The sequence below is a fragment of the Neovison vison genome, chromosome 6 (assembly GCF_020171115.1).
Source record: "Neovison vison isolate M4711 chromosome 6, ASM_NN_V1, whole genome shotgun sequence".
Classification (NCBI taxonomy): domain Eukaryota; kingdom Metazoa; phylum Chordata; class Mammalia; order Carnivora; family Mustelidae; genus Neogale; species Neogale vison.
This window is the reverse complement of record NC_058096.1, coordinates 149,085,263-149,109,471: the sequence shown is the minus strand read 5'-3', so window position 1 is coordinate 149,109,471 and position 24,209 is coordinate 149,085,263. Positions and strand designations below refer to the sequence as shown.

At 35.4% G+C, this 24,209-nt stretch overlaps 1 protein-coding gene across 4 annotated transcripts in view; it reads left to right on the top strand.

The window, feature by feature from the left end:
* Positions 1-23,156, top strand: part of NGLY1 (N-glycanase 1) — a 56,279-nt gene extending 33,123 nt beyond the window's left edge. For 3 of the 4 annotated variants that reach the window (XM_044252572.1, XM_044252573.1, XM_044252574.1), the window contains 8 exons: positions 2,465-2,687; positions 5,294-5,415; positions 6,403-6,548; positions 8,811-8,921; positions 10,183-10,347; positions 14,341-14,526; positions 21,686-21,863; positions 22,232-23,156. In XM_044252572.1, coding sequence (XP_044108507.1) covers positions 2,465-2,687; positions 5,294-5,415; positions 6,403-6,548; positions 8,811-8,921; positions 10,183-10,347; positions 14,341-14,526; positions 21,686-21,863; positions 22,232-22,407 — 1,307 coding nt within the window. In that variant the 3' untranslated portion in view covers positions 22,408-23,156. The remainder of the gene's footprint in view (positions 1-2,464; positions 2,688-5,293; positions 5,416-6,402; positions 6,549-8,810; positions 8,922-10,182; positions 10,348-14,340; positions 14,527-21,685; positions 21,864-22,231) is intronic. The other variant, XM_044252576.1, reaches the window with a different exon arrangement.
* The last annotated feature ends 1,053 nt before the right edge of the window (positions 23,157-24,209 follow it).

Genomic DNA, 24,209 nt, shown 5'->3' with positions numbered 1-24,209 from the left:
TTCAGTTGTGTGGGTTTACATAAAATTTATCATCCCATGTATCTTCAGTTTCTTGGTGTTTTTCATTTACTAACTTGTCTTAGAAACCTTTTGAACCCTCCATAGTGTTCTATAGTATGCATATACTAATGTTTATACATTAAACATTTATACATTATACATCTTATACATTAAACATGTATAAAAATGTTTATACATAAAACAGTTCCCTGTTGCTAGACATTGAGACTGTTTACCATTTTTCTCTATTCTGAATGCTCCTGCAGTGAGAATTCTTGCAAAGCATGCCTTGTGGTGTATATGCACAAGTGTTTCTCTGAGATAAATATAAAAGTATCAGGGGTGTGTGACTTAACACTGTAAAGGATCCTATCAAACAAATTGTCTTTCAGTTTACATCAGAAGTACCGAGAGTACTTATTTCTACTTAATGAAATTATTGGACTTCTTTTATAGACTTTGAACTTTTCTAATGGGTTTGCTAATATTCTTACAAATTTATAGAAATTCTTTATATATTCTGGATACTTTGTTAGATATATTACATTTTTTTTTCTCCCAGTGTTGTTTTCTGTTTTTTTTTTTTTTTAAGATTTTATTTATTTGACAGAGAGACATGAGAGAGGGAACACAAGCAGGGGGCAGTGGCAGAGGGAGAAGCAGGCTTCCTGCTGAGGAGGGAGCCTGATGCTGAGCTTGATCCCAGGACTCTGGGATCATGACCTGAGCTGAAGGCAGACACCCCTTTCCCGGTGTTCTTTAATTTCATTTAGTGTATCTTTTGAAATTCATAAGCTATAACTTTTAATTTAAGAAAGCTTATTCTTTCCCATTATTGATTTCACAATCTACATCTTGCTTAAGAAGGCCCTTCCCTACCACAGTCATTAACATATTCTTTTGTGACTTCTGTTACCTTTATAGTATTCCTTCTCTCAATATAGAATTTATATATTGTCCCCAAATCATTTATTGAACAGTCCATCTTCTTAGAACTACTTTGAAAGGCTAACTTTATTAGATAGCATGTATCACTTAGAAATCTTTTAGGAATCAGGGCATCTTGGTGACTCAGTGGGTTAAGCCTCTGTCTTCAGCTGAGGTCATGTTCTCAGGATCCTGGTATCAAGACCTGCATCAGGCTCTCTGCTTAGCAGGGAGGGTGCTTCCCCCTCTCTCTCTGCCTACCTCTCTGTCTACTTGTCATCTCTGTCCTCTCTGTCAAATAAATAAATAAAATCTTTAAAAAAAGAAAAAAATCTTTTGGGAATCATTCTTTTGTTTCAGTGATCTGCTTTTTGTTTTTCACCAATATCACAGTATTGTAATTATTAAAATTTTGTAATGTGTTTTGACATTACTAAATGAATTTATTATATTCTTAGCCAAATTTTATGAAAATTTATTTTATAAATTCTTAAATAAATTTTTTAAATTAAATACTTTATAAATTATCTTGTAATTGGGTTTACATTAGATTACAGGTTAATTTGTACAGGAGTAACAACTTTGGAGTATTGTTTTCCCATCCAGGAACATAATATATTTCTAGATTTTATATTCTCTAGTTTTTTTCCTAATACAGTTTTCTCATTTTGAACGATATCAAACAAATGGAATATAACTATAGAAATAGAGTATAATGTATCAAACACCTGTGACCAGCATTAAACTTTACTAGATCTTCACATTATGCCATATAGTACCTTCATATGTATGTATTATGATCACTTCTTAATAATAAAACTTGAAAGAGATGAGAACTCCTGTATGTGTCTCCTATATATTTTCTCCTCTCCTTCTTTTCTTACCCAAGGTACCACAGTCTTGAATGTGGTTAAGAGACATCTTTTTATTTTGACAAAGAGGTACAAGTTTATATAATATAGGCTGTACTTATTTGCCAGGGTTGTTGTATCAACTGTGTGGACATTGTTGTGTCTCTGGTGATTTATGGTGAATATTCACAGATGGATTATACTGTATAGTTGAAGCACTGATAGAAAAGCTGATAGGTTGAATTTTTAAGGTGTCTGGAATTCTGTGCTTTCTGCTAGTGATTTTGTTATTGTTTCTTGTTTACTTGTATATATACCTGATAACAAGTTGAATGTAGTTCTTTTTAAATGTTTTAAAATTAAACTGATTTCTTAACCTCCCTGTGTTTCAAGATCAACTACACATTGACCACAGTTCCCTGAAAGGTTGCTGTGTTCAGTTCACTTGTTAGTGCATGATGTTGATTAGAGGTTACAGAGTGGTAAATGTCCTGCCCCTGTAAATGTACAGTGTATTTGGTTCACAATATGCTGACAATTCTTTTCTTCCATCATATTTGAGAAAACCTTTTAGATCTTCTTATATTTTCATTTATTTTGGCTCCATATTCGAGAATAAAGTATGTATGTGTGTTTTTAGTTTTTATCAGCTTTAGATCTTACTTGGCTCTGTTTTAACTTCTCAGGTACTAATGTAAGTGATGAGGATTTTCTTCTGCTGGAGCTTTTACACTGGTTTAAGGAAGAATTTTTTCAATGGGTCAATGACATTTTGTGCAGCAAATGTGGAGGCCAGACTAAGTCTAGAGGTGAATCACTATTCCCCAATGATGATGAGATGAAGTGGGGTGCAAACAGAGTAGAAGATCATTACTGCAATGCATGCCAGTTCAGCAATCGATTCCCAAGGTGGGTGTCCACGGGACAGTAAAGTTAGATTCCATTATTCCTTAATGGAATGGTTAGAAAAGAATTTTTGTTGGATGAACTCTTCAATTATTAGAAATACATTCCTCTAGGGCAGAGGTCAGCAAGCTGTGGCTGACAGGCTAAACCCAGCCCAATCCTATTTTTATAAATAAAGTTTTATTGGAACACATTTATGCTGATTTATGTATTTATAATCTATAACTCTTTATATTCCAGTAGCAGGGTTGAATACTGGCAGCAGAGGCCATATGTCTAAAGTAATTACTGCCTTTTTATAGGAAATGTATGTTTATTCTTGCTCTGGAATATAAATTGAGTATAGTCTTAGCACTTCTAATGTAACTTTTGTATTAATCTCTATTTATATAACTTCAACTTTCTGATAACTTTAATAATGATTGATAGCACATAAAAATAACACTAATAACATTAATAATAATACTGATAAATTGTGACACTAAAGACAATGCTGTACTTAAAATAATCATCAGATGGTAATATGGAAGGTAGAAGTATAATACCATCTTGCTGTTTTCTTTTTAACAACAGAATTTTGTTTTAATCAGATGCCTCCCCTGCTCAACCTAACATATCCTCATTACCTAAATTTTAAACTAAAGAAGTTTGAACTTTTCAGTTAACTTTTTTCATCCTTTAATTCACAAGCCTCTTACCAGTATTTTTTTAAATTGACAATACTCAAAAATGTTGATTGTATCACTGGTCAGGAAAAGATACCAAGTATTTGAAATCCCTGTTTTTGGAGCTTAAGGACTCAGTTGTGTCCTAACTAGGAACCAGCCCTGTGGAATATACAGAATCTAGTATCTGTGAATGACATAAAATTAATTCAGGTTATTTCTTCAGTCAGCATACATTTGCACAGGTACTTTGCAAAGATTGGAAGGTAAAAAATAATAATTAAATCTCTTTCCTCATAAACTTTTCTAGGCCATTAGGTATAAACTGATAATGCAGTGTAGAGGGGCACAGGCTAACAAAGATATTTACTGTTTTCCTTTCTACTTGTTTGCTTGTTAACTGTTAATTTGTTGATGTTATCTTGTTTAACTATGTATAGAGTTGAGATGATGAACGCTATTAATTCTAGGCTAAGCTGATCATTCAACTGATACAAGTAGTATATAGAAGAGGCATAGGATACTCTAATTCTGTGGTTATTCTTCATATAAATTTATATCTTTTTTTAATTACTTAACTACTTAATTTTAAATTCATTTAATTTAGCTAGTTTAAACAGCAGCGTCTACTTAAGACAAACTTGTCATTGTCGAGCCAGTTTATTCACGTAATGGCTTCCTTCCACAAGCTCACGGCCAGCATCTCTACTCAGCTAGGGCCTATTTCTTGTTTAGCTTTATCAACCGAGATCCTTCTCAACACAGTATGCAAAGTTTGGTGTTCTCCAATTTATGATAAATTGATAATTGGAGTACCTTTTTAAAACATTATTGCAAACATTTTTCAAAAAACAACTTCCAGGGACGCCTGGGTGGCTCAGTTGGTTGGACGACTGCCTTCGGCTCAGGGCGTGATCCTGGAGTCCCGGGATCGAGTCCCACATCAGGCTCCCAGCTCCATGGGGAGTCTGCTTCGCTCTCTGACCTTCCCCTCGCTCATGCTCTCTCTCACTGTCTCTCTCTCTCTCAAATAAATAAATAAAATCTTTAAAAAAAAAAAAAAACAAAAAACTTCCAAATTAGCAAGCACCTTTAAGGAATTAAGAAGGGGGAAAAAAATCAATCAAAAATATCATTAGAGGCATGCCTAGGTGGCAGTTGGTTTAGAGGGATGCCTAGGTGGCTTAGTTGGTTTAAGTGTCTGCCTTTGGCTCAAGTCATGATTCCAGAGTCCTGGGATCACGTCCTGAACTGGGCTCCTTCCTTAGCAGGGAGCCTGCTTCTCCCTCTGCCTGCTGCTCCACCTGCTTGTGTGCTCGCTCACTTGCTTTCTCTCTCTCTGACAAATAAAGTCTTAAAAAAAAAAAAATCATTAGACAGAAAAGTAGTATTTTAAGTAGAATTGAGTTCAACTTAGTTTTTAAAATTTTTATTAAGTTGTTTACCTTTTACATGCATGAGCTAATTATACCACTTATTAGAATAATATCAGTGCTTTAAGCAGATTTTCTAGAGAATCTCTTCCTATCCAAATCTAATCTGCCCTTCAAGGCCCAGTTTAAATACAAGCTGTCCTCCCAACCACTCTCACATAAGACTCAATCAGACCTAATGTATGGTTTTGTCACATTCTGCCATGTATTAGTTTTTGTGTTAATTTCTTCTTCCTCTAAGACCTGTAAACTCCTTGAAGGCTGTACCACTGTTTAATCATTTTCATTAAAGCTTCTGTTAACAATAATCATATATTCTTGGCTCTATAATCACTGTCTAAGAATGTGAAATGAAACTAATATAATATTGTATTTCAAATATATTTCAATTTAAAATAATTTTTAAAAATATAAAATAAATATTACTGTTTAACACAGAGATAATAAAAAATGTTTAAAATTCTTGATTTTGTTAATGAATCAAAGCTTTTTTATGATTATTTTAAAACAGATATAATAACCCTGAGAAACTTTTGGAAACAAGATGTGGACGGTGTGGCGAGTGGGCCAATTGTTTTACACTGTGCTGCCGAGCCTTAGGGTTTGAAGCTCGCTATGTTTGGGATTACACAGGTACAAAACATGGTGTGAGCAGAGCAATAGGGCTGTGCAGACTTCAAGATTGGGTTTACAGTCTGGACTCATCATTTTCTGTCTGTTACTCTCTGGCCTTGTCATTCTGAGTTTCCATTTGCCTTCTGTAAAATAAGAATATCAACCTCGAGTTTTTTGTGGGGAATCTCAAGATTTTTGTAGTACGCTTACATTTTGCTGGGCACTTTAAACGTGACAATATAAACATTCTTTTATAAACAGTTTACCATGACACTTTAGATAATGCTTTTTCTGTATGAATAATAACATGTAATATGCTCTAGAAATCTTTGTTTTGATAGCAATTAGTGTAAAAGGTGTAGTAATCTTAAATCTCAGTATACAAAAAAGGTAATAAAAACCATGTGAAATTTTTATTGTCCTTCTTTAGAAATGACTCTTCTCATCTACATATTTAGAAGTTGTTTCCCTTGTCAGAATTTTACTTGTGTTTCTGTTGTTTTTTAGGATAAAATGAAACCTTCACTTAAGAATTACTGTTCTCTTACAATCAAATATAGAACATCAGTAACCAGAGATCCTTTGTTAGACCTCCTACTGGTTTGGGTCTTACAGGGCAAAAGAGACTGCAGTTTCCAAAAGTGTCATTAGCTCCTTCATATTAGCAAAGACTGAGCCTGATATTTTTGATGCCATTGTTTAATATATTCACCTTTTTAGAGTTAGAGCTCACATTATTTTTAATTAAGCTTAAAACTGACCACATTAAAGGACATAGTCCAAAAACATTTTTAAGGATTTCAAAGAGACAAAAAAATTTAAACAAGTATGCTGAGTCCTGTGTGCCAGAAAATGCTCAGACCTATTAACTAAAATTTAGACCCTTACAAATTCTTCTGTGATCCTTATCTTTAGAGTTTGTGGATAGTTGTTGAAAATCATTCTGGTTTTATAAACTTAACTTTTATTTCCTTTCTTTCTGTTGCTTTCTTGTCTCTTGAGTAGACCATGTCTGGACAGAAGTCTATTCTCCTTCTCAGCAGCGGTGGCTACACTGTGACGCCTGTGAAGATGTCTGTGATAAGCCACTCCTTTATGAAATTGGGTGGGGCAAGAAGCTTTCCTATGTCATTGCATTTTCTAAGGATGAGGTAAGGCATAAGCGCAAAAATTATATTCTGAGAATGAAATATTAATTTTGGACAGCTTTTGAAGGTATAATTGACATATAAGAACCAGCTTATATTGAAAATAAATAATTTAATAAATTTTTTCATTTGTATACACCCATGAAATTACCTTTATAGTCAAGATAGTGAATTTACAGGGTGCCTGGGTGGCTCAGTGGGTTAGGCCTCTCCCTTCAGCTCAGGTCATGATCTCAGGATCCTGGGATCGAGCCCTGCATCAGCTCCCTGCTTAGCAGAGAACCTGCTTCCCCCTCTCTCTCTGCCTGCCTCTCTGCTTACTTATGATCTCTCTCTCTCTCTGTGTCAAATAAATAAAATCTTTGAAAAAAAAAAAAAAGATAGTGAACTTGCTCACTATCCCTGTAAGTTTTCTTATCTCCTTTTTTATCCCTCCTTCTTATCCATCTCTAGACAACCATGCATCTGCTTTCTTTCACTATATATGAATCTGCATTTCCAGAATTTTATATAAAATGGAATCATGCAGTGTATGTTCTTTTTGGTGAGCGTGGTCTGGTTTCTTTTACTCAGCATAATAATTTTGAGATTCATCCGTGTTATCCTTACATATCAATAATTTATTGTTTGGGGGCACCTGGGTGGTTCAGTCAGTTAAGCCTCTGCTTTTGAGTCAAGTCATAATCTCAGGGTCCTGGGATAGAGCCCCGTGTCCAGCTCCCTGCTCAGTGGGGAGCCTGCTTCTCCCCTTCTCGCTCCCCTTCACCTCCCTAACTCATGTTCTCTCTTGCTCACTCCACTCCCTGTCTCTCAAAAAAAATTTTTTAAGTCATAAAAAAATTGTTTTTATTACTGAATATTCCATTGTATGCATGCATCATAGTTTGCTTATCCATTCACCTCTTGATGGGCATTTGGGTAATTTCCAGTTTTTTACTATTTCTATTTCAAATAAAGTTGCTGTAAACACTTATGCCCAAGTCTTTATAAAGCCATATGCTGTCTTTTCTCTTTGGTAAATGCCTAGAAGTAGAATGACTGGATCATATGGTAGGTGTATGTTTAACTTTTTAAGAAACTGCTAAACTTAAAAAAGAAAGAAAGGAAGGAAGGAAGGAGGAAAAAGAAACTGCTAAACTCTTTTCCAAAGTCACATGCCATTTCATATTCTCACCAGCAGTATGTGAGAGTTCCCAGATTCTCTATATGCTTGCTAACTTCTATATCCTTAGTATGGTCATCTGGTTTTGGTTTTTTTTGTTGTTGTTGTTGTTTTAATTTTAGCCGCCTTAATAGATGTGAGGTGGTATCTCATTGTGGTTTTCATTTGCATTTCCCTCATGACATAATACTGAGTATCTTCTTATGTGCTAATTTGCCATGTATAGTCTTATTTGCCCATTTTTTAAAAATTGGATTGTTCATTTCCTTATTGTTGAATTTTGAGAATTCTTCATATGTTCTGCATACAAGTCATTTTCCAGATAGATGCTTTACAAAGATTTTCTCCTTGTTATTGGTGTGTCTTTTCATTCTGTCTGTGACTATTGAAGAGACATAATTGATAACAGCCAGTTAATCAATTTGTTCTTTCAGGGATTGTGCTTTTTTTCTTTTTTAAATGGGGTATAACAGACATATAGTTGCATGTGTACAACATAGTGATTCAGTGTTCGTATAGACGGTGAAATGATGGGTTGTGCTTTTTGATGTATCTAAGAAATTTTTGCATAGCCCAAGCCACAATGATTTTATCCTGTGTTTTCTTTTGAAAGTTGTATATTTTCGGTTTTACATTTGGGTCTGTCATTCATTTTGAGTTAATTTTTGTATATAGTCCACTGTGTGGGTTGAAATTCATTGTTTTCCCTTAGAATAACAAGTTGCCCTAGCATCATTTGTTAAAAATGTTCTCTTTTTTCCATTAAATTTTCTTTGTACCTTTGTCACAAATTAGGTCTTTAATGTAAATTTAATACAATAAAAATGAAACAAGGTTTTATTTATCTAATTTTATGAAATCAACTTTGTAAATAAGTTTTAAAAAACTAAATGTTCTGGAAATCTCATTTTATCACAGGCTTTCCTGAAAGTGTACTTCTTAGATAAATAAATAAAAAGCAATTCTTTTTTTTAATAGGTTTTAAAATTTAAACAAAGGATAACATTTTAAAAAACTATTTAAGAATTATATACATTCTAGGTAGTTAGCAAATTAAGGTTGATGGTTGTATTCTTGTTAAATACTGTATTCTGTAATTTGAGGTGGTTGATGTCACTTGGCGATATTCTTGTAAACATGATGAGGTAATCTCCAGAAGAACTGAGGTTAAAGAAGAATTACTTCGAGAAACTATTAATGGACTTAATAAACAGGTATGAGCACTTGGCATTTTTGAGAGGACATTTAAAGTTTTTATAGAATCAGGAATGGCCAGTTTTTAACCCATTGAAACGCTGAGAGTAGCAGCATTATTTTGCAAGCAAAAATATTCTAATATGTTAAATGGTTTAATTGTTCATTGAAAACTTTGAGGTCTTGTTTTAAATATCATGGCTTTTTTGTGTATTCAGTTATCATAACATCTCTTACCAAAGTTTAGTGAAACAAAATTTCAGTGTATGTAATACTAGACATAAAAAGTATGTTTTTATTTTTCAAAGAAATGGTGTCTTGACTATAATTATAACATTTCTCCAAGAATGGAAATTTTTGAAAGAAGGCACAGGAAATTGTTAACAGTGACTCTTCTGGAAAAAGGCACTAGAGGTTAAAAAAGGAAGATTCAATTTTTATTTAATATCCCTTTGGTAGTATTGAAACTTTTTACTATTATACATGTGTGGGGTTTTTTATGATTTAAAAGCCAAACCACTAATTTTGCTTCTGGCAAGCAGTTAGGATAGGGCAGATCCCCTTAACTCAGGGATTGAGTTTCAAGGTGAAGTGTCTTTGGGTCTCTTCGTAATTTCACCTTCTAATGTATGGCCCTTGAGCCTCTCACCTTGAAAGGCTTTGAACTCCAACTGATTTAGTCCACCGTACTGTGACAATGTAAAAATTTGCTGTGTTTTTCAGCACGTAAAATACCGTTTCATGGTTGCTTTCTCACCCTCTTTGGCTCAGACCAGTTAATAATTGGCAAATGCCTGGAAGGGAAGGAAGTGGAGTATGTTCAGTTGACCACAATTCATTTCTTTCTTTGGGATCTTAGCTTGTTTAGCTCTGGTTACCTTGGTAGCTTTCTGTTGTATTTAAACAGATGTTTGTACATGTGTGCCTGCATATAATGTTTTGCCCAGCTTTTGCTACCTTCCCTTGGTAGGATAGTTGGTCTGACACAGCTAGTCTATCATAGCTGGAAGCAGAAGTTGCTACCTCCATTTTAAAATCTCGGACAATAAAGGTCATAAAGAGTTGGCTATGGATGTCCAGTTATTTCTCTACACAAAATTTGTAAAATTATTTTAAGTTTTCCACATTGTCTTACATTCCAAATAACTACATGTGAACAAAAAGTTGGTTATGTCTTTCAAGATCCCATTAAAATACAAGTGTTTTATGTATATTCTTACTTAGAGGCAGACCTCTACATTTCTCTAATCTTAATGACTTCTTTTAAAATATGAATTACAGAGGCAAATATCTCTGTCAGAAAACAGAAGAAAAGAACTTCTCCAGAGGATTATTGTGGAGCTTGTTGAATTTATATCTCCCAAAACCCCTAAACCTGGAGAACTTGGTGGAAGAATATCTGGGTCAGTGGCTTGGAGAGTAGCCCGCGGTGAAATGGGTCTAGAGGTATTTAATTCTAATCTTCTCTATTGCTTCCAGTACTATGCTCTTTGCTTATAGAAAAATGCACTGGGCATGACCTTTTTTTTTTTAAAGATTTTATTTATTCATTTGGTAGAGCACAAGCAAGGGGAGCTGCAGGGAGAGGGAGAGGGAGCCTAAGGCAGGGCTCTATCCCAGGACCCTGGGATCATGACCTGAGCCAAAGGCAGACACTTAACCTGCTGAGCCACCCAGGTGCCCCAGGCCATGACCTTCCAATGAACTTTTTAGAGTAATTATTGAAAAACACAAACATTTGAAAGAACCAGTAATTGATTGGCATAGTATATCCACATGCAGTAGTTGGCAAGGCATTTTTTTTTTAGCAAGGCATTTTAAAATAACATTTTTCTATGTTAGAGTGTAGCTGTTACTGATGTACATACAGAAAAATTCACAAATTATAAATGTAGAGCTTACCAGATTTTCATATTGAGCACCCACATAACCACCAACCAGCCTGGGGAATAGACCACCAAAATCCAAGGAATAACCATCCGTTCCCTTCCAGTCATTTCTGCCACCACTAAGAATAACCATTATCGTGGTTTCTAACATAATAGGTTAGTATTGCCTGTTATTGTGCTTTATGTAACTGGAATTGTACCATACATACTCATATGAATACTTTTTTTCTCAACATTTTATGAAATTCAAACTTGATGCTGCAGGGTTTTTTTTTTTTACTGCTTTTTTATGGCACGTTTATTCTCATTGCTCTCTAATATTCCATTGTATAAATTTAATTTATCCATGCCACCTTTGGTGGATATTTGGGCTGTTTCTGGGTTTTGACTGTTAAAAATCATACTGCTGTAGACGATTTATACACATTTTACGTGAATGTATTTATCCGTTTGAGTTAGGTATATACCTAGGAGTGGAATTGCTAGGTGGCCGATTAGGAGCTAGGAGTGTGTTCAGCCTTGGTGAATACTGCCAAACAGCTTTCCCCAGCAGTTTTGCCAGTTTACACTCTCACCAGCAGTGTATGAGAATTTTCCACATCTTTACCTATAGTTGGTATTGTCTTTTTTATTTTAGCAGCCCTGGTAGTATGTAGTAGTATTATATTATGATATTACTTTGCATTTTGGTGATGACTAATGAAGTTGAATGCCTGTTCTTTAAATTTTGGTTCTTCTCTTTTGGGAAATGCCTGTTCAAGTTTTTCAAAATAAGATTTTATACGTCTTAGAGAAACTTGTTTACCTGTTTTCATGTACATATATACATACACATATAGTACGTGAGAAAAATAATAGACCTGGATAATTCAGTGGATTAAAGTGTTTATTTCTTGTATACTTATTATATACATCTCATATTAGCTAGAAATTATCATCTCTGGTGTGATTATTATTGTCAAATTTATATTAAGACATTATGCCTTGATTAATGACCCAAAATTAAATAACGAACAGAGGAAATATGCCTATATTAGGGGCTAGGTGAAAAACAATGTGCTCTGTAATGGATATTAAGGAAGTACAGTAGACCTATCCCTTGCCCTTATGGAATTCAGAGTCGATCACTACTGAGTATTTTACATAAATGTCTAAGAAGATATGTAATGAAAAATGCTTAGATGGAAAATAACCCTTCACTGTATCATATCAGAATTCCAGGGGCGCCTGGGTGGCTCAGTGGGTTAATGCCTCTGCCTTCGGCTCAGGTCATGATCCCAGGGTCCTGGGATCGAGCCCCGCATCGGGCTCTCTGCTCAGCAGGGAGCCTGCTTCCTCCTTTCTCTCTCTGCCTGCCTCTCTGCCTAGTTGTCATCTCTGTCTGTCAAATAAATAAATAAAATCTTTTAAAAAAAAAAAAAGAATTCCAAATAAATTAGAGTTTTATATCTACTTTTTCTGAATTTGCCATTGTTGCCACTCATTTCTCCAATAAAAGAATATGTCCAAAATGGGTGAATTATCCCCAGTAAACTTTATGTTTGCTTTTTAATTTATTTCATCATCTTTAAGAGACAGTTGAAAGTGTTGGTTCAGCCACAGAATTACAAGATCTAAATTCAACAGATAATTCAAATCACTGCTGATGCAGTGCAAGTTACAAGTTTAAATCTAAATGAAGCCAGTTTAAAAGAGCTAATTTAATTCACAGCTGTGTTCAGTTTAAATAAAACATCGATATTAGGTCTTCATTCTTTTTTCTTTTTATGGACGGATATGCTTCCTCTTGTATGGCATGTAAGTTGATTAAACTTTAAAAATATGAATTGGGTCATGTGCCCAGATTGTCTTCCCTTTTGAAATTTCTTTTTAAATTTACCAGTTACTGGAGACCATTACAGACATGGATTTAAAAAATCATTTTCCTCTTTAGAAGTAGATATTTATTTTAAAAGTAAATTGAAAGGCATCTATGCTCACCACTATACCACCAACACTTTAAAAGTAAATTGAATAATGAAAAATATTAGTCTTAAAAAATGATGAAACTGTACCTTGAAATCATTTGGAAAAAGAAGGAAACGGTGATACTATTTCTGGAGAGAAAAGTTTTATCTTAATCTTAGATTTAAAAGATTTTATGAGGGCTACCTGGCTGGCTGTGTCAGTTGAGCATCCAGCTCTTGATTTCTGTTCAGGCCATGAACTAGGGTTGTGAGATCAAGCTCCACATCAGGCTCTGCCTCAGTGCAGAGTGTCTTTGTCCCTCTCCCTCTGCTCCTCCCACCACCTACTTGCTCTCTCTAATAAAAAAATAAAATTGGGGCACCTGGGTGGCTCAGTGGGTTAAATCCTCTGCCTTTGGCTCAGGTCATGATCCCAGGGTCCTGGGATCGAGCCCCACATCGGGCTCTCTGCTCAGCAGGGAGCCTGCTTCCTCCTCTCTCTTTGCCTGCCTCTCTGCCTACTTGTGATCTCTGTCTGTCAAAAAAACAAAAAACAAAATCTTTTAAAAAAATAAAATCTTTTAAAAAACCGAAGATTTTGCAAAATATTAATGTTATTCTTACTCCAGATTATTCAGTTGCATATATGATTATGTTCAGTAGCATAAATATCTATCTTTTCCCTTTGGTAATTAGTTATCCTTTTTAATGAATAGATAATGCTATTTTTAAATTGTATTTCCATTTGGTTTATGTTAGTACCCTAAAATACGTTTATTAAGGTTTTATTTATTTATCTGACAGAAAGATAGCACAAGTAGGCAGAGTGGCAGGCAGAGGGAGAGGGAGAAGCAGGCTCTCCACCAAGAAGGGAGCCCGATGCGGGACTTGATCCCACATTGGGATCATGACCTGAGCCAAAGGCAGCCATCCAACTGACTGAGCCACCCAGGTGCCCCAGTACCCTAAAATATGTTTGATAAAGAGGAAAAGAACTGGGAAGTTTTGTTACACACTTGGTCATTCATGATTATAAATCATTTTCTAAAAATAAGCTGCTTTTTTTCTTTACCTGTTTGACAATAATATCACAGTTTCCACTAGGGAATTATCTTTTTCATACATTTAATGTTACTATTTTAATAATGCTGACAGTGATGTGTACAGACACACACACTTTTTTTTGTTTCTAAGATGTTTTATATTCTGCTTATTGATTCTTGTACATTTGAAGTTTTCTTATTGTTTAATACCTAGCACCCAATGTTGCTTTAAGTTGAGGCCAGAAGGATGAGAAAGAACCAAGTATATGGAGAGTAGAAAGAAGAATATGTGTCAGGGACCTGAGCTGGAAGTACCTGGATGGACCTTTTTGAGGAGCTAATGGAAGAGTTAACTTGAGATTGATTGGAGAAGTAAGTAGGGAATAGATCGTTTAGAGTCCTAGTATAAAGGTTTGGAGTTTAAGTACAGTAGAAGTTGTAGGAGTGAGTTAAGCAAGAAGGTGACATATCCTAATTTACCCCAATTTCTAGGAAATCACGTTCATTATTATGTGGAGTCTTCCATTATTTTGAAAAGTAATTCTGCTTTCTTTTTTTAAGAGAAAAGAAACCCTCTTCATTCCCTCTGAAAATGAGAAGATTTCGAAACAATTCCACCTTTGTTATAGTATTGTGAAAGATTGTTATGTCCGAGTTTCAAATAATAATCAAACCATTTCCGGATGGGAGAATGGTGTGTGGAAAATGGAATCCATATTCAGAAAAGTTGAAACAGACTGGAACATGGTAATTTCATGCATGAGATTGTTTAAAAACTTTGTCATTGTTTAAACAAATGTAGACTGTTTCAGTGAAAACTGTGTATGTAAAGTGAAAACTGATCTATCAAAAAAACTGTGTATGTAAAGTGAAAACTGATATATGAAAATTTTAATAATACTCAAACCTGTAAAAGAAAATCCTCCCAATGTTTAATTAAAAGTCCCTAAGAAGTTTGTGCATTTGTATCAAGGAAGCATCCATTTTCATTAAAGAGGCTGAAATTAATTCATTCATGGGGAAAAATAAATGTATGGCCAACTCATGACTAATTTTTGCATGAGTGTATAAAATATAGTATTATTTAATTCCTTGATAGGTACTTATTGATTACCTACTAAAGCAGGCTACTGGGGACTCTAACATTTAATCTGAAGTCCCAAGAGTTAACCATTTAACACACTTTCATTTAATAAGAATGCAGATGATTGAGCAGCAATATTGGTTATTTCTTCTCCATGCCCTAAAGAATAAAGGTACAGATGCTAGGACTAGTAGTTTACTTATATTAACCTGCATTGTCGTCACAGGCTATCTGTTACAAGTAGAAGCTTTGCCTTTAAACTGCCCTCCCCTTAGATACACACCAAAAATGAACACAGAATTACGCACATGACCTCAGTACATCGAACCATATTATTGATAGATTTTCATAGGAGTTCATCAACCTACAGGGAGCTTTTAAAGTTGACTTCCCAAGATTTTTGAGTTGGAAGGGAAGTTTCTCATTTGTAAGACACATTGGCTAGATTTAAAAAGTGAGTCATGGTTTAACAGCTGCTAGTGTTTATGCTTATCACTGTTCTAGGCATTGAATACAGAAGACATACAGAGATAGGATCCCTGCCTTTTTTTCCAGTCATGTTTTTGTTCTAAAATTTACCTTGGTGCTTATATTGGTGATCTTTTTGTATTAAACTAAGAATAGTTTACATTATTATAATTGTAGGTTTAGGAATTTTCTTCTTGAGTTGAAGAACATAAAAAATAGAAGAAGATCAAATTGAAAATTTTAAGATGTCTGTATCTGTAATTGACAGAGAGTGTATCTGTATCTGGAATTGACAGTAGATGATGAGAGTGGATGAACTTCTCAGGAAGACTATCCTTATCCCAAAGATTGTTCTGAACAGAAAGCTGGATAGGATAGACATGTTATGTATCCAAGGACTAAGCTACCCTTCTGAAACTAATGAAAGAGTATGCCCTTCTCCCTCACCAGCAGTGTTAATGGAGAAAATAATGACTTTGTGCAGAAAATTTGGTGTGATGAGAAACAGGTCGATTCTATGTAATATTTCTTCTCTGTCTTACTCATTTGTTCATCAGCAAACATTTATTGAATGCCTGTTAATATCAGGCATTGTCTCAGCTACATGGATAAAAAGATAAAGATACAGTGTCTACCCTCACAGTCTAACAGGGGAAGCCGAAGCATAAACAGCCATCTTACCCATGATGCAGAGTGCTATAATAAGGATATCAACACATTGCTATGGAAACACTGAGGAGGGAGTAATTAGCTCTGGCTGTGGGAGTTGGGGAAAGCTCCAGAGAGCAAGCGACATTTGAGCTGGACGCTGAAGGATGAGTAGGTGTTCATGAAGCAAGGGAACAGCAGGGGAAAGGCATGGAGTACATGGCATGTTTTGGAGTTCTCTAAATAGACCATTGTAGCCAGAGGGTGTATTTATAAGTAAGATTTAAATATTGTAAATGAGATGCGGAGGCCATTAAATAAAAAACAGACTCCTACTCAATTAAAGCTTATGCCTTGATGTACCTATACAGAGGACATCACTTTTAAAACTCGAGTGAATCTGTTTCAAGTTATAATATGAAGAAAATATGAGAATGTTCATTACACTTCCAGAGTCTGATAACTTAGAAGTAATATATTGCCATTGAAACATTGAATTTTCTACCTAAGTCAGTATTTTTAGTTTTGTATCAGTATGTTCCCAATTAGAGATTCTCTAGGTCCACTAAATAGAAGAAGCCTATTTCCCACCACACCTTTCCTCAGTAACCTCTAGCCTGGAATCCTTAGAGATAACATGCAGCTTGCCCTCAGATATTTAGAACAGATTCTTACTGTCTCAGAGTTAGCCTCCCAGGAATGTGGAGACTTATAAGTGTTACTATTTGGCAGATACACAGTTCAGTGACGTCTAATTTGGAAGGAGTATAAAAAGCTGAATCAAAAAGACCACTATATCTTTTAGGAGGCAAGTGATAACACCTTGATAAAAGTGTTAATAGCTTCCTTATTAGTCTTCCTGGATCTCACAGTTGTTTTCCATGCTGTTAAGCCAGAAAAGCATTTCCCAAACCCCAGTCATTACTGAGTGCTCGTAGAGTAAGAAAGAGCTCAAGTCTCTTCTGAGCCTGGCCTCTGCTTTCTTTTCTGGCCTTGCCTTGCACCACGCTATCCCTTTGCTCTGCGTTGCAGTTGGACTGCCCTTCTGCCTTCTGCACGGAGCCCTTTTACTTTCTTTTGTGTTAGATTCACTTATTCCTTTGTTTGGAACTGAGTGTAAGCCTCACTCCCTATAGTCCAAGCTAACTGGATCCATTTCCCCCTTTATTTATTCACTGTTCATATACCTCTCCTTCATGACATTTATTTAACAAATTTGTATAAGAATAGATTATTTGTCTCTGTCCTACCAGAATTGTAAACATTCTCAAAGAAAAGGCTTTGTCTTTTTCTACTCACTTGTACTTTCAGTATGCATATATCTAGCATAGTGCCTGATAAATGTTTAGTAAAGATTAGTGAATGTAAGAAAAATGTTTGAATGCATATGGCATAAATTCTATACCACCCTCAGACTGTGTAAGACTGTGTAGACTGTCAAAGATGCTCTGTCTTCATTCAGATGATCCCTTGGCATGTTCTTAAGTACTTTGCATTTTTGTAAAGTATCATCTTTGTCACTAGAGTCACTTTAGCACTTTTTGGTGCATGGCATTATGTCAAGAATGATTCATTTAGTCATTCAGTAAATGTGCATTGTCAGACATTGTGTTTGGCACTTAGATTGTAATGATAAATTAGGAGTCAAGCCTCAAGGTGAGCATAGACTAATGAAGGAGAAGGACATGTGGGCCAGTTGTTTAGATTAGTGAGATAAGTCCTAGAAGAATATGGGTTTGTTTGTGACTCTAAGGGAAAGAAGACAGAAGGAAGAGCCACTGTGCCTTCTTGAGTCAGAGATGATGACCTTGCAGAGGAAGTAATACCTGAGTAGGCTTTTGGAGAAGGAGGCAAAGGCAGAGTTTCTCAGTGTAGAGAGAGGATATAGAAGAAGGGAGCAGGAGATGTAGCATGTGCAAAAGCACTGGGATGAGAAACACCTCGTATATTCAGGGAAGAGTAAGTTGTAGGGAATATGGGGAAGAAGAATGGGAAGTGAGACTAGAGAGGTGAACAGTGATCAGGTCCCAAGGACTTTGATTATCTTGCAGTTATGTAACAGGAAACCATGAAAGATTTCAGGCAAGAGAAGGACCTGCTCACACTAATGATCCAGAGATAATTACAGAGGCTGCAGATAGAAAAAATAAGCATAGTACAGAAAGATGTAAATACAGTGGGGACAGTGAGTACAGAAAGATGTAAATACAGTGGGGACAGTGAGTAATGTTTGATTGCAGTGATAAAATGGAATAACCAAAAATAAGAATCATGAGCAATACCAGTTAACCAGTATTAAATTAAAATCAATTGAAATGCAACTTGTTTCATTAGATATGTGTAGGAATTGTGCAGAGTGTCTGCTGCACAGTAAACTTAATTAAACTAATCTTTTTTTTTTTTTTTAACTAGAGTTAATCTTAACAGGCTAAGCAGAAAAATCATTTTAAGAGCAGAGCAAAGAACAGCTTCAACAGTGCAGTACAAACCAAACTTCCAGAAAACCATAGCAGTGGACAGAAGAGCCTGGCATATAGTGATCAGAAAATCTTTAAGTGAGGATCTTCTGTAGACTGTGAAAAACGTAGACCATAAAGAAGCTCACATGCAAATTGTTCTCAGTTTTGAAAATAGTGGTCATAGCCATACCCAAAGGATAAGTTTCTGTTGTGTCCCTTGTTAGTGGCATAGCTGAGACCTTAAGCCGTACACAGACTGGTCTTACTCTCACCCACACGTTGTGACCTGCCTATACTGTATGCCTTAAACTTGCCAAAAAATGGGCAAGGATGGGTAACTAGAGGGAAGGGGTGTCGTACTGTATAGATTTCAGGTCTGTAGGGGTAAAGTCCATGACTTCTGATTTTACTCTTCCTGCTGCTAAAGTAAGGTAGCTCTTGGTAGTCCCCAGAACTGAAAAACCAAGCATGTAGAGCTGCACACAGTAAATGATACCAATGAATTAAAAAGCTGACAGGCAAAAATTTGTCTACGATAACTCAAGAGAGTGAGGAACATCTAATAGTAAAAAAAGAAAGTTTTTTTCTCTAGACCAAACAATTGAATATTAAAAGCTTGTAAAATATTTTTTACCCTAAATTAATTACCGGTTCTGTTGCTATTCCACATAGAAAGGACTATAATTGGTGTTTATAATAATCTTACTGTTTGGGTACATTTCAGTTATCAAACTGAGTATACATGTTCTTGATAACTTCCACCTCTAAAAACGCTGGGTTAAAATTAGTTGGTTAGAATAGTACAGACGGAATATATTGTAAGAAAAAGATGACTTGAATTTTCAATATCAATAGAGTTTGTTTTATTTCCATATACTGTTTCTTTAGCCTGAGAGACCTTTTATTTGCTCACAATGTGTTTGAATGTTTATTTAAGCATTTAAGAATTCTGTGATGAATTCTATCCTGTCCTTTAGTTTTTTAGAGTCTTAAAAGCTGATGCCTTTATGACTGAAAAATGTATGTTTTAGAATAAGCAATTCTCTCAGACATGTTCAACAGCTATTATAAACCTTGTTATGACAGTTAAAACCACAGTTGTGGCCTAGACCCATGTGGTATAACTAAGACAATTCTGAGGGTAAGCTAGGAATTTGAAATTAACCTGACTTGAATCTGTCGTATTTTATACCCACACTTTTTGCGGGGAGGGGATCATTTGAAACCACTGAGCTCTTAAAAAAGACACAAGAGATAAAAAAGCATATACTGAGACATAAATATAAGTGTATTTGTCTTAAGATTTCTTTTCCCCAGTCTTTGTTTTTTTCAACCACCTTTCTTCCAATAACCCTACTATTTGGCTCATCTTTTACAGCTAATCCCCTTTACTATCCACACCCTTGAAGTAGTAATTATAGGTAATCCATAGATGGCCAGTAGTTTAGGATAGATGGAACCAGTGACTCCCAGGGAGCACTGGTCAATAGCCCCAGGTTCTTCTCACAGACAGGTGTAGGAGGAGCACTGCAGTAGGAATACATGGCCATTAGAGGAGGTTATAGTGAGGTTGCCCTGAACTTGAATGGAGCAGTCGACACTTCCATACATCTAGGTGTGCCATCCCATACAATCTAGTCTAAAGAGTTTAAATCATTTTCCTTGGGGAGTGATTGTTTTTCATTGTTGATAATCTCTGGCTCACTGATTCTAAAAACTTTCCAATTAAATTAGCTGACATACTTAACCTGGATGAAGAACGATAGGTTGTGAAGTAGAGTAGAGTATCAGTAGAATACTAGCAGTGATTGATTTTTTTTACTTGATGACTAAAAACAGGTAGTAGGACATTTCCATGGCAGATGTGTCATATGGTACTTGTGTTTGTCCTGAGATGTAAGTTAGAGGTTTCTAAAAGAATAGGTTGTGTATGCAGACTTTTAATACTTAAGTACTATTTATTAAATCCATATGAATCCCAAGCCTGTGCCCCCAGAAAATGTGTGATTTGGTTAAGATCATACCAAGTTCATCTGATATAAGTTACATTTGGGTGGAGAATTATTGGCAGTTCACAGTGGGGTGAAATTCTGTGAAGGACTGAAAGCTGAGAGTTTGGATTTAAAGCTCTAGCCAGTTACTTACTGTTCATTCTAAACTATGCAAATGTAGGAAGGAAGTGGGCTTTTAAAAACGTTAATTAGGGGTCGCCTGGGTGGCTCAGTGGGTTAAGCCGCTGCCTTCGGCTCAGGTCATGATCTCAGGGTCCTGGGATCAAGTCCCGCATCGGGCTCTCTGCTCAGCGGGGAGCCTGCTTCCTCCTCTCTCTCTCTGCCTACCTCTCTGCCTACTTGTGATCTCTTTCTGTCAAATAAATAAATAAAATCTTTAAAAAAAAAAAAAAGTTAATTAGGCAGTTGGAGAGAGATGAGCATTAAGTCATGACTATAGTGGTAAGTATGGTATAAATGAGGATAGGTCTTTTTTTGAGACTTACTTCAAAGAAATGCATGAGTTACTGTGTGAGTTTGAGCATGAGGGATAAGTGAATTTATTCAGATTCTTAGGGGTTTGAGCCTGGGTGAAGGAAGTTACCTGTGAAAGACCAAGGCTGTGATGTTAGTGTTCACATGCACATTTTCTAGAATGTGGATGAACCTATGAGAGAAGATGAGCTGGAAGCAGCCAGTAAACTTGGATGCCTTAAACAGTATACATTTAAAGTGATAAGGGTCTCTGATAGGGAAGGAATGGGAGCATACTTTGTGGAGAGGCAGCATGAATACTACATTTTAAACCATTACTTAAGAATGACTCAGTTGCTTTCTTGACTTGGATAGCCCATCCGGCTCTGGGAAAGCTTATCTGAAAATCCAGATTTAGAAAAGAAGATGAAGAATAATTGCATTTAAAAGGATTCTTCATTTTTAGCAGGACTCATCATCAAGTTCATATCAAATAGCTGGACTTAACTAATTCAAAAGAAAATAAGATTTACTAAAATTTGGTTAACATCTACCCCTTAGGGCTATACTTATCGGAGTACCTGTATCCCAAGTATCTTTCTTCTGGAACAAAATACACTATAGGGAAAATTGCAGATAGAATGCAAAATGTTAACAGTGAAAATCTCCTCAGTGGGGAAGAAATTAGGTCTTTATTAATCATGATAGTAGGACTGACTAGATGTGTTCTCTACACTATTTTATTCTTTATGACAATTCTTTGTTCTCCTCCTCCTTTGTAGGTGTATTTAGCCCGAAGGGAAGGATCATCTTATGCTTATATTTCCTGGAAGTTGGAGTGTGGGTCAGTTGGCCTAAAAGTAGATAGCGTTTCCATTAAAACAAGTAGTCAAACCTTTCAGACTGGAACAATACAGTGGAAATTGCGATCTGAAGCAGTTCAAGTAGAACTGTCAGGCGGTAAGCATTTGAATGGAGAATTAATCATGATGAGTATATTTAACACTCTGAAGAATAATGGTACTTATTTGAGCTTTTCATACCCAAGAGTCATTCATATAACTGCAGAAAAAAAAATTAAAATTAAAACCTGTATAACCTCATTCTAATAGAACTGTTTTATGTTTTTATTGTGAAACACAAACGGATGAAGAAAAGTCATTTCTTTATTTCAAAGGACATATTTCCTCCATAAGGAATTTGTATTTATTTTTTTAAGAGCTGATTTTACCTACAGGTTAGATAGAAAATATGTATTCCAAAACTATCTCTTTATATTCTTTAAGTTACTAAAAGCGAAGTGTTAATTATTTTTTTTCCTCCAACAGACAAAACTCTTCGCTCCTATCATGATTTTTCTGGTGCCACTGAAGTTATTTTGGAAGCAGAATTAAGCAGAGGAGATGGTGTTGTTGCTTGGCAACATACCCAGCTGTTTAGACAAAGCTTAAATGACCATGAAGAAAATTGTTTGGAGATAATTATAAAATTCAGTGACCTTTGAGAACCTGAACATTATAGAAAAGCTGGCAATAATCAAGGACTTACCATGTTCTAAAGTAGTCTGTTGGTTCAGTGCATGCTTAGTTGGCAATTTACTACCCTCTGCTAGCATATTTCTTTTGCTGGCTATCCATCATGTACCCCTCATGAAAATATATCTTTATACTATGGACCATAATGAAACCTTGAATCAAAAGCTCCCTTCCATATGTGACTGTAATTTGAAGTAAAGTCTTACTGCCTCAATATGAGATTTTAATTTAAAACTGTAAGTATAATTTTAAAAGTAAAATGAAGGTATTCATGATGAAATGCTATTCATGATTATGATATAATCTTAAGCTAATAATAGTAATATGATGTTTTTTGATCAGTCATTAATTTCTTCATAAGTAATTAGATTTCCCAAGATTTTTAATTTTTAATAAATGTGAAAGTATAGTATCTCATGAGTTATAATGCATGAACATTTTTATGATTGTAAATACATAGGTATTTAAGAAATAAAATGAATTATTTTGCCTTAGATCATTTTAGTGTTTACTTTGGCTAAATAAGAGTCTTTATTAAAGGTATGCTAAATATTGAAAACTGAATAGACGAATGTTAGGAAAACATTTAACATTGTGTATATTCAGAAATACATTATAAATCCATGTGTGGACATTTCAGAATATGCTTTACTTTTGAGTTTACTTTTGAGTATTTCTATCTACCTCATTGAATAAAGATCTGTTCCTGTCTTTGAAACTATGTAACTAAATTCTGCAGTATATGCTCATCAAGAGTTTTTGGTGTGTCCATATAACCTACCCAGTTGAATTTGGTGAACATTTAAGTGTTTGTGTTCAAGCATTGTGATACCACCGAAGGAGGCAAAGGTTAGAAGGACACAGTTCCTGTACTCTCACTCTGTAATGTTCTGCAAAGTGAGTTCTTAACTCTTCATAAAAAAGTACATTCTCAGAGATTCTTATCCTGTGCAACTCCATAGGATATTCATGTGCATTTAAAAAAAAAAAAAAGATGCACTAAGATGCTGAACAAAATTCTTATATTTGACTTTTAATTGTAGTCAAACTGTTGATCAGTTTCTTGCTAAAAAGTTAAATTTAAAAAAATTTTCCTGCATCTAAAGGTACGCGTCTTAATATTAAAAAGGTTTCTGGAATTCTCCTGCGTTAATCATAGCTTCATATAGTGGCCAAATACATAAAATTGGAGAGCCTTGACTCTACCTGTCTTACGGTGTCTGTTATTGACACAGGAGTATTGTGATTGAGCAGGTGGCCCAACCTTCCTAACCTCATGAGAAAACCTAGAGATTGGCAAGCATAAAGATGTAAGAAAAATGTCAATCTCAACTGAATGTACCTCATCTGTGAAAAGAGTACATTCTAATTTTTACTGTGGCTGTAAGCAGAGAAATGGAGTTCAAATGTCTTATTTTTATAGATGTGAAGTGTTGAAAAGGAAAAGTGGTTCACGCTTTTCTTAAGTGTATTCCATGAGAGTCTCAACCCCAAGGGTACCCAATACATAATAATAGATATTTTATTATATAGAAAATGTTGGCAATAGTACAGAAATCATGGAGCAAAGCACTTCTTGGTAATGTATAAAGCTAAGTGACAGTAAACTGGTAAGGCCAAATTGGCAAGGAAGGGCTGATAGGAGAGCCCGCCTCAAACCGACACTAGCGTCAGAGCACAGTCTGTGTAGCCGTCCTTTGGGATCCTCTCGCTTAGAGGAGTACATGGTGTGCTGTGCTGAGAGTGACTGCCAGGGCAGGGCGGGCGTAAC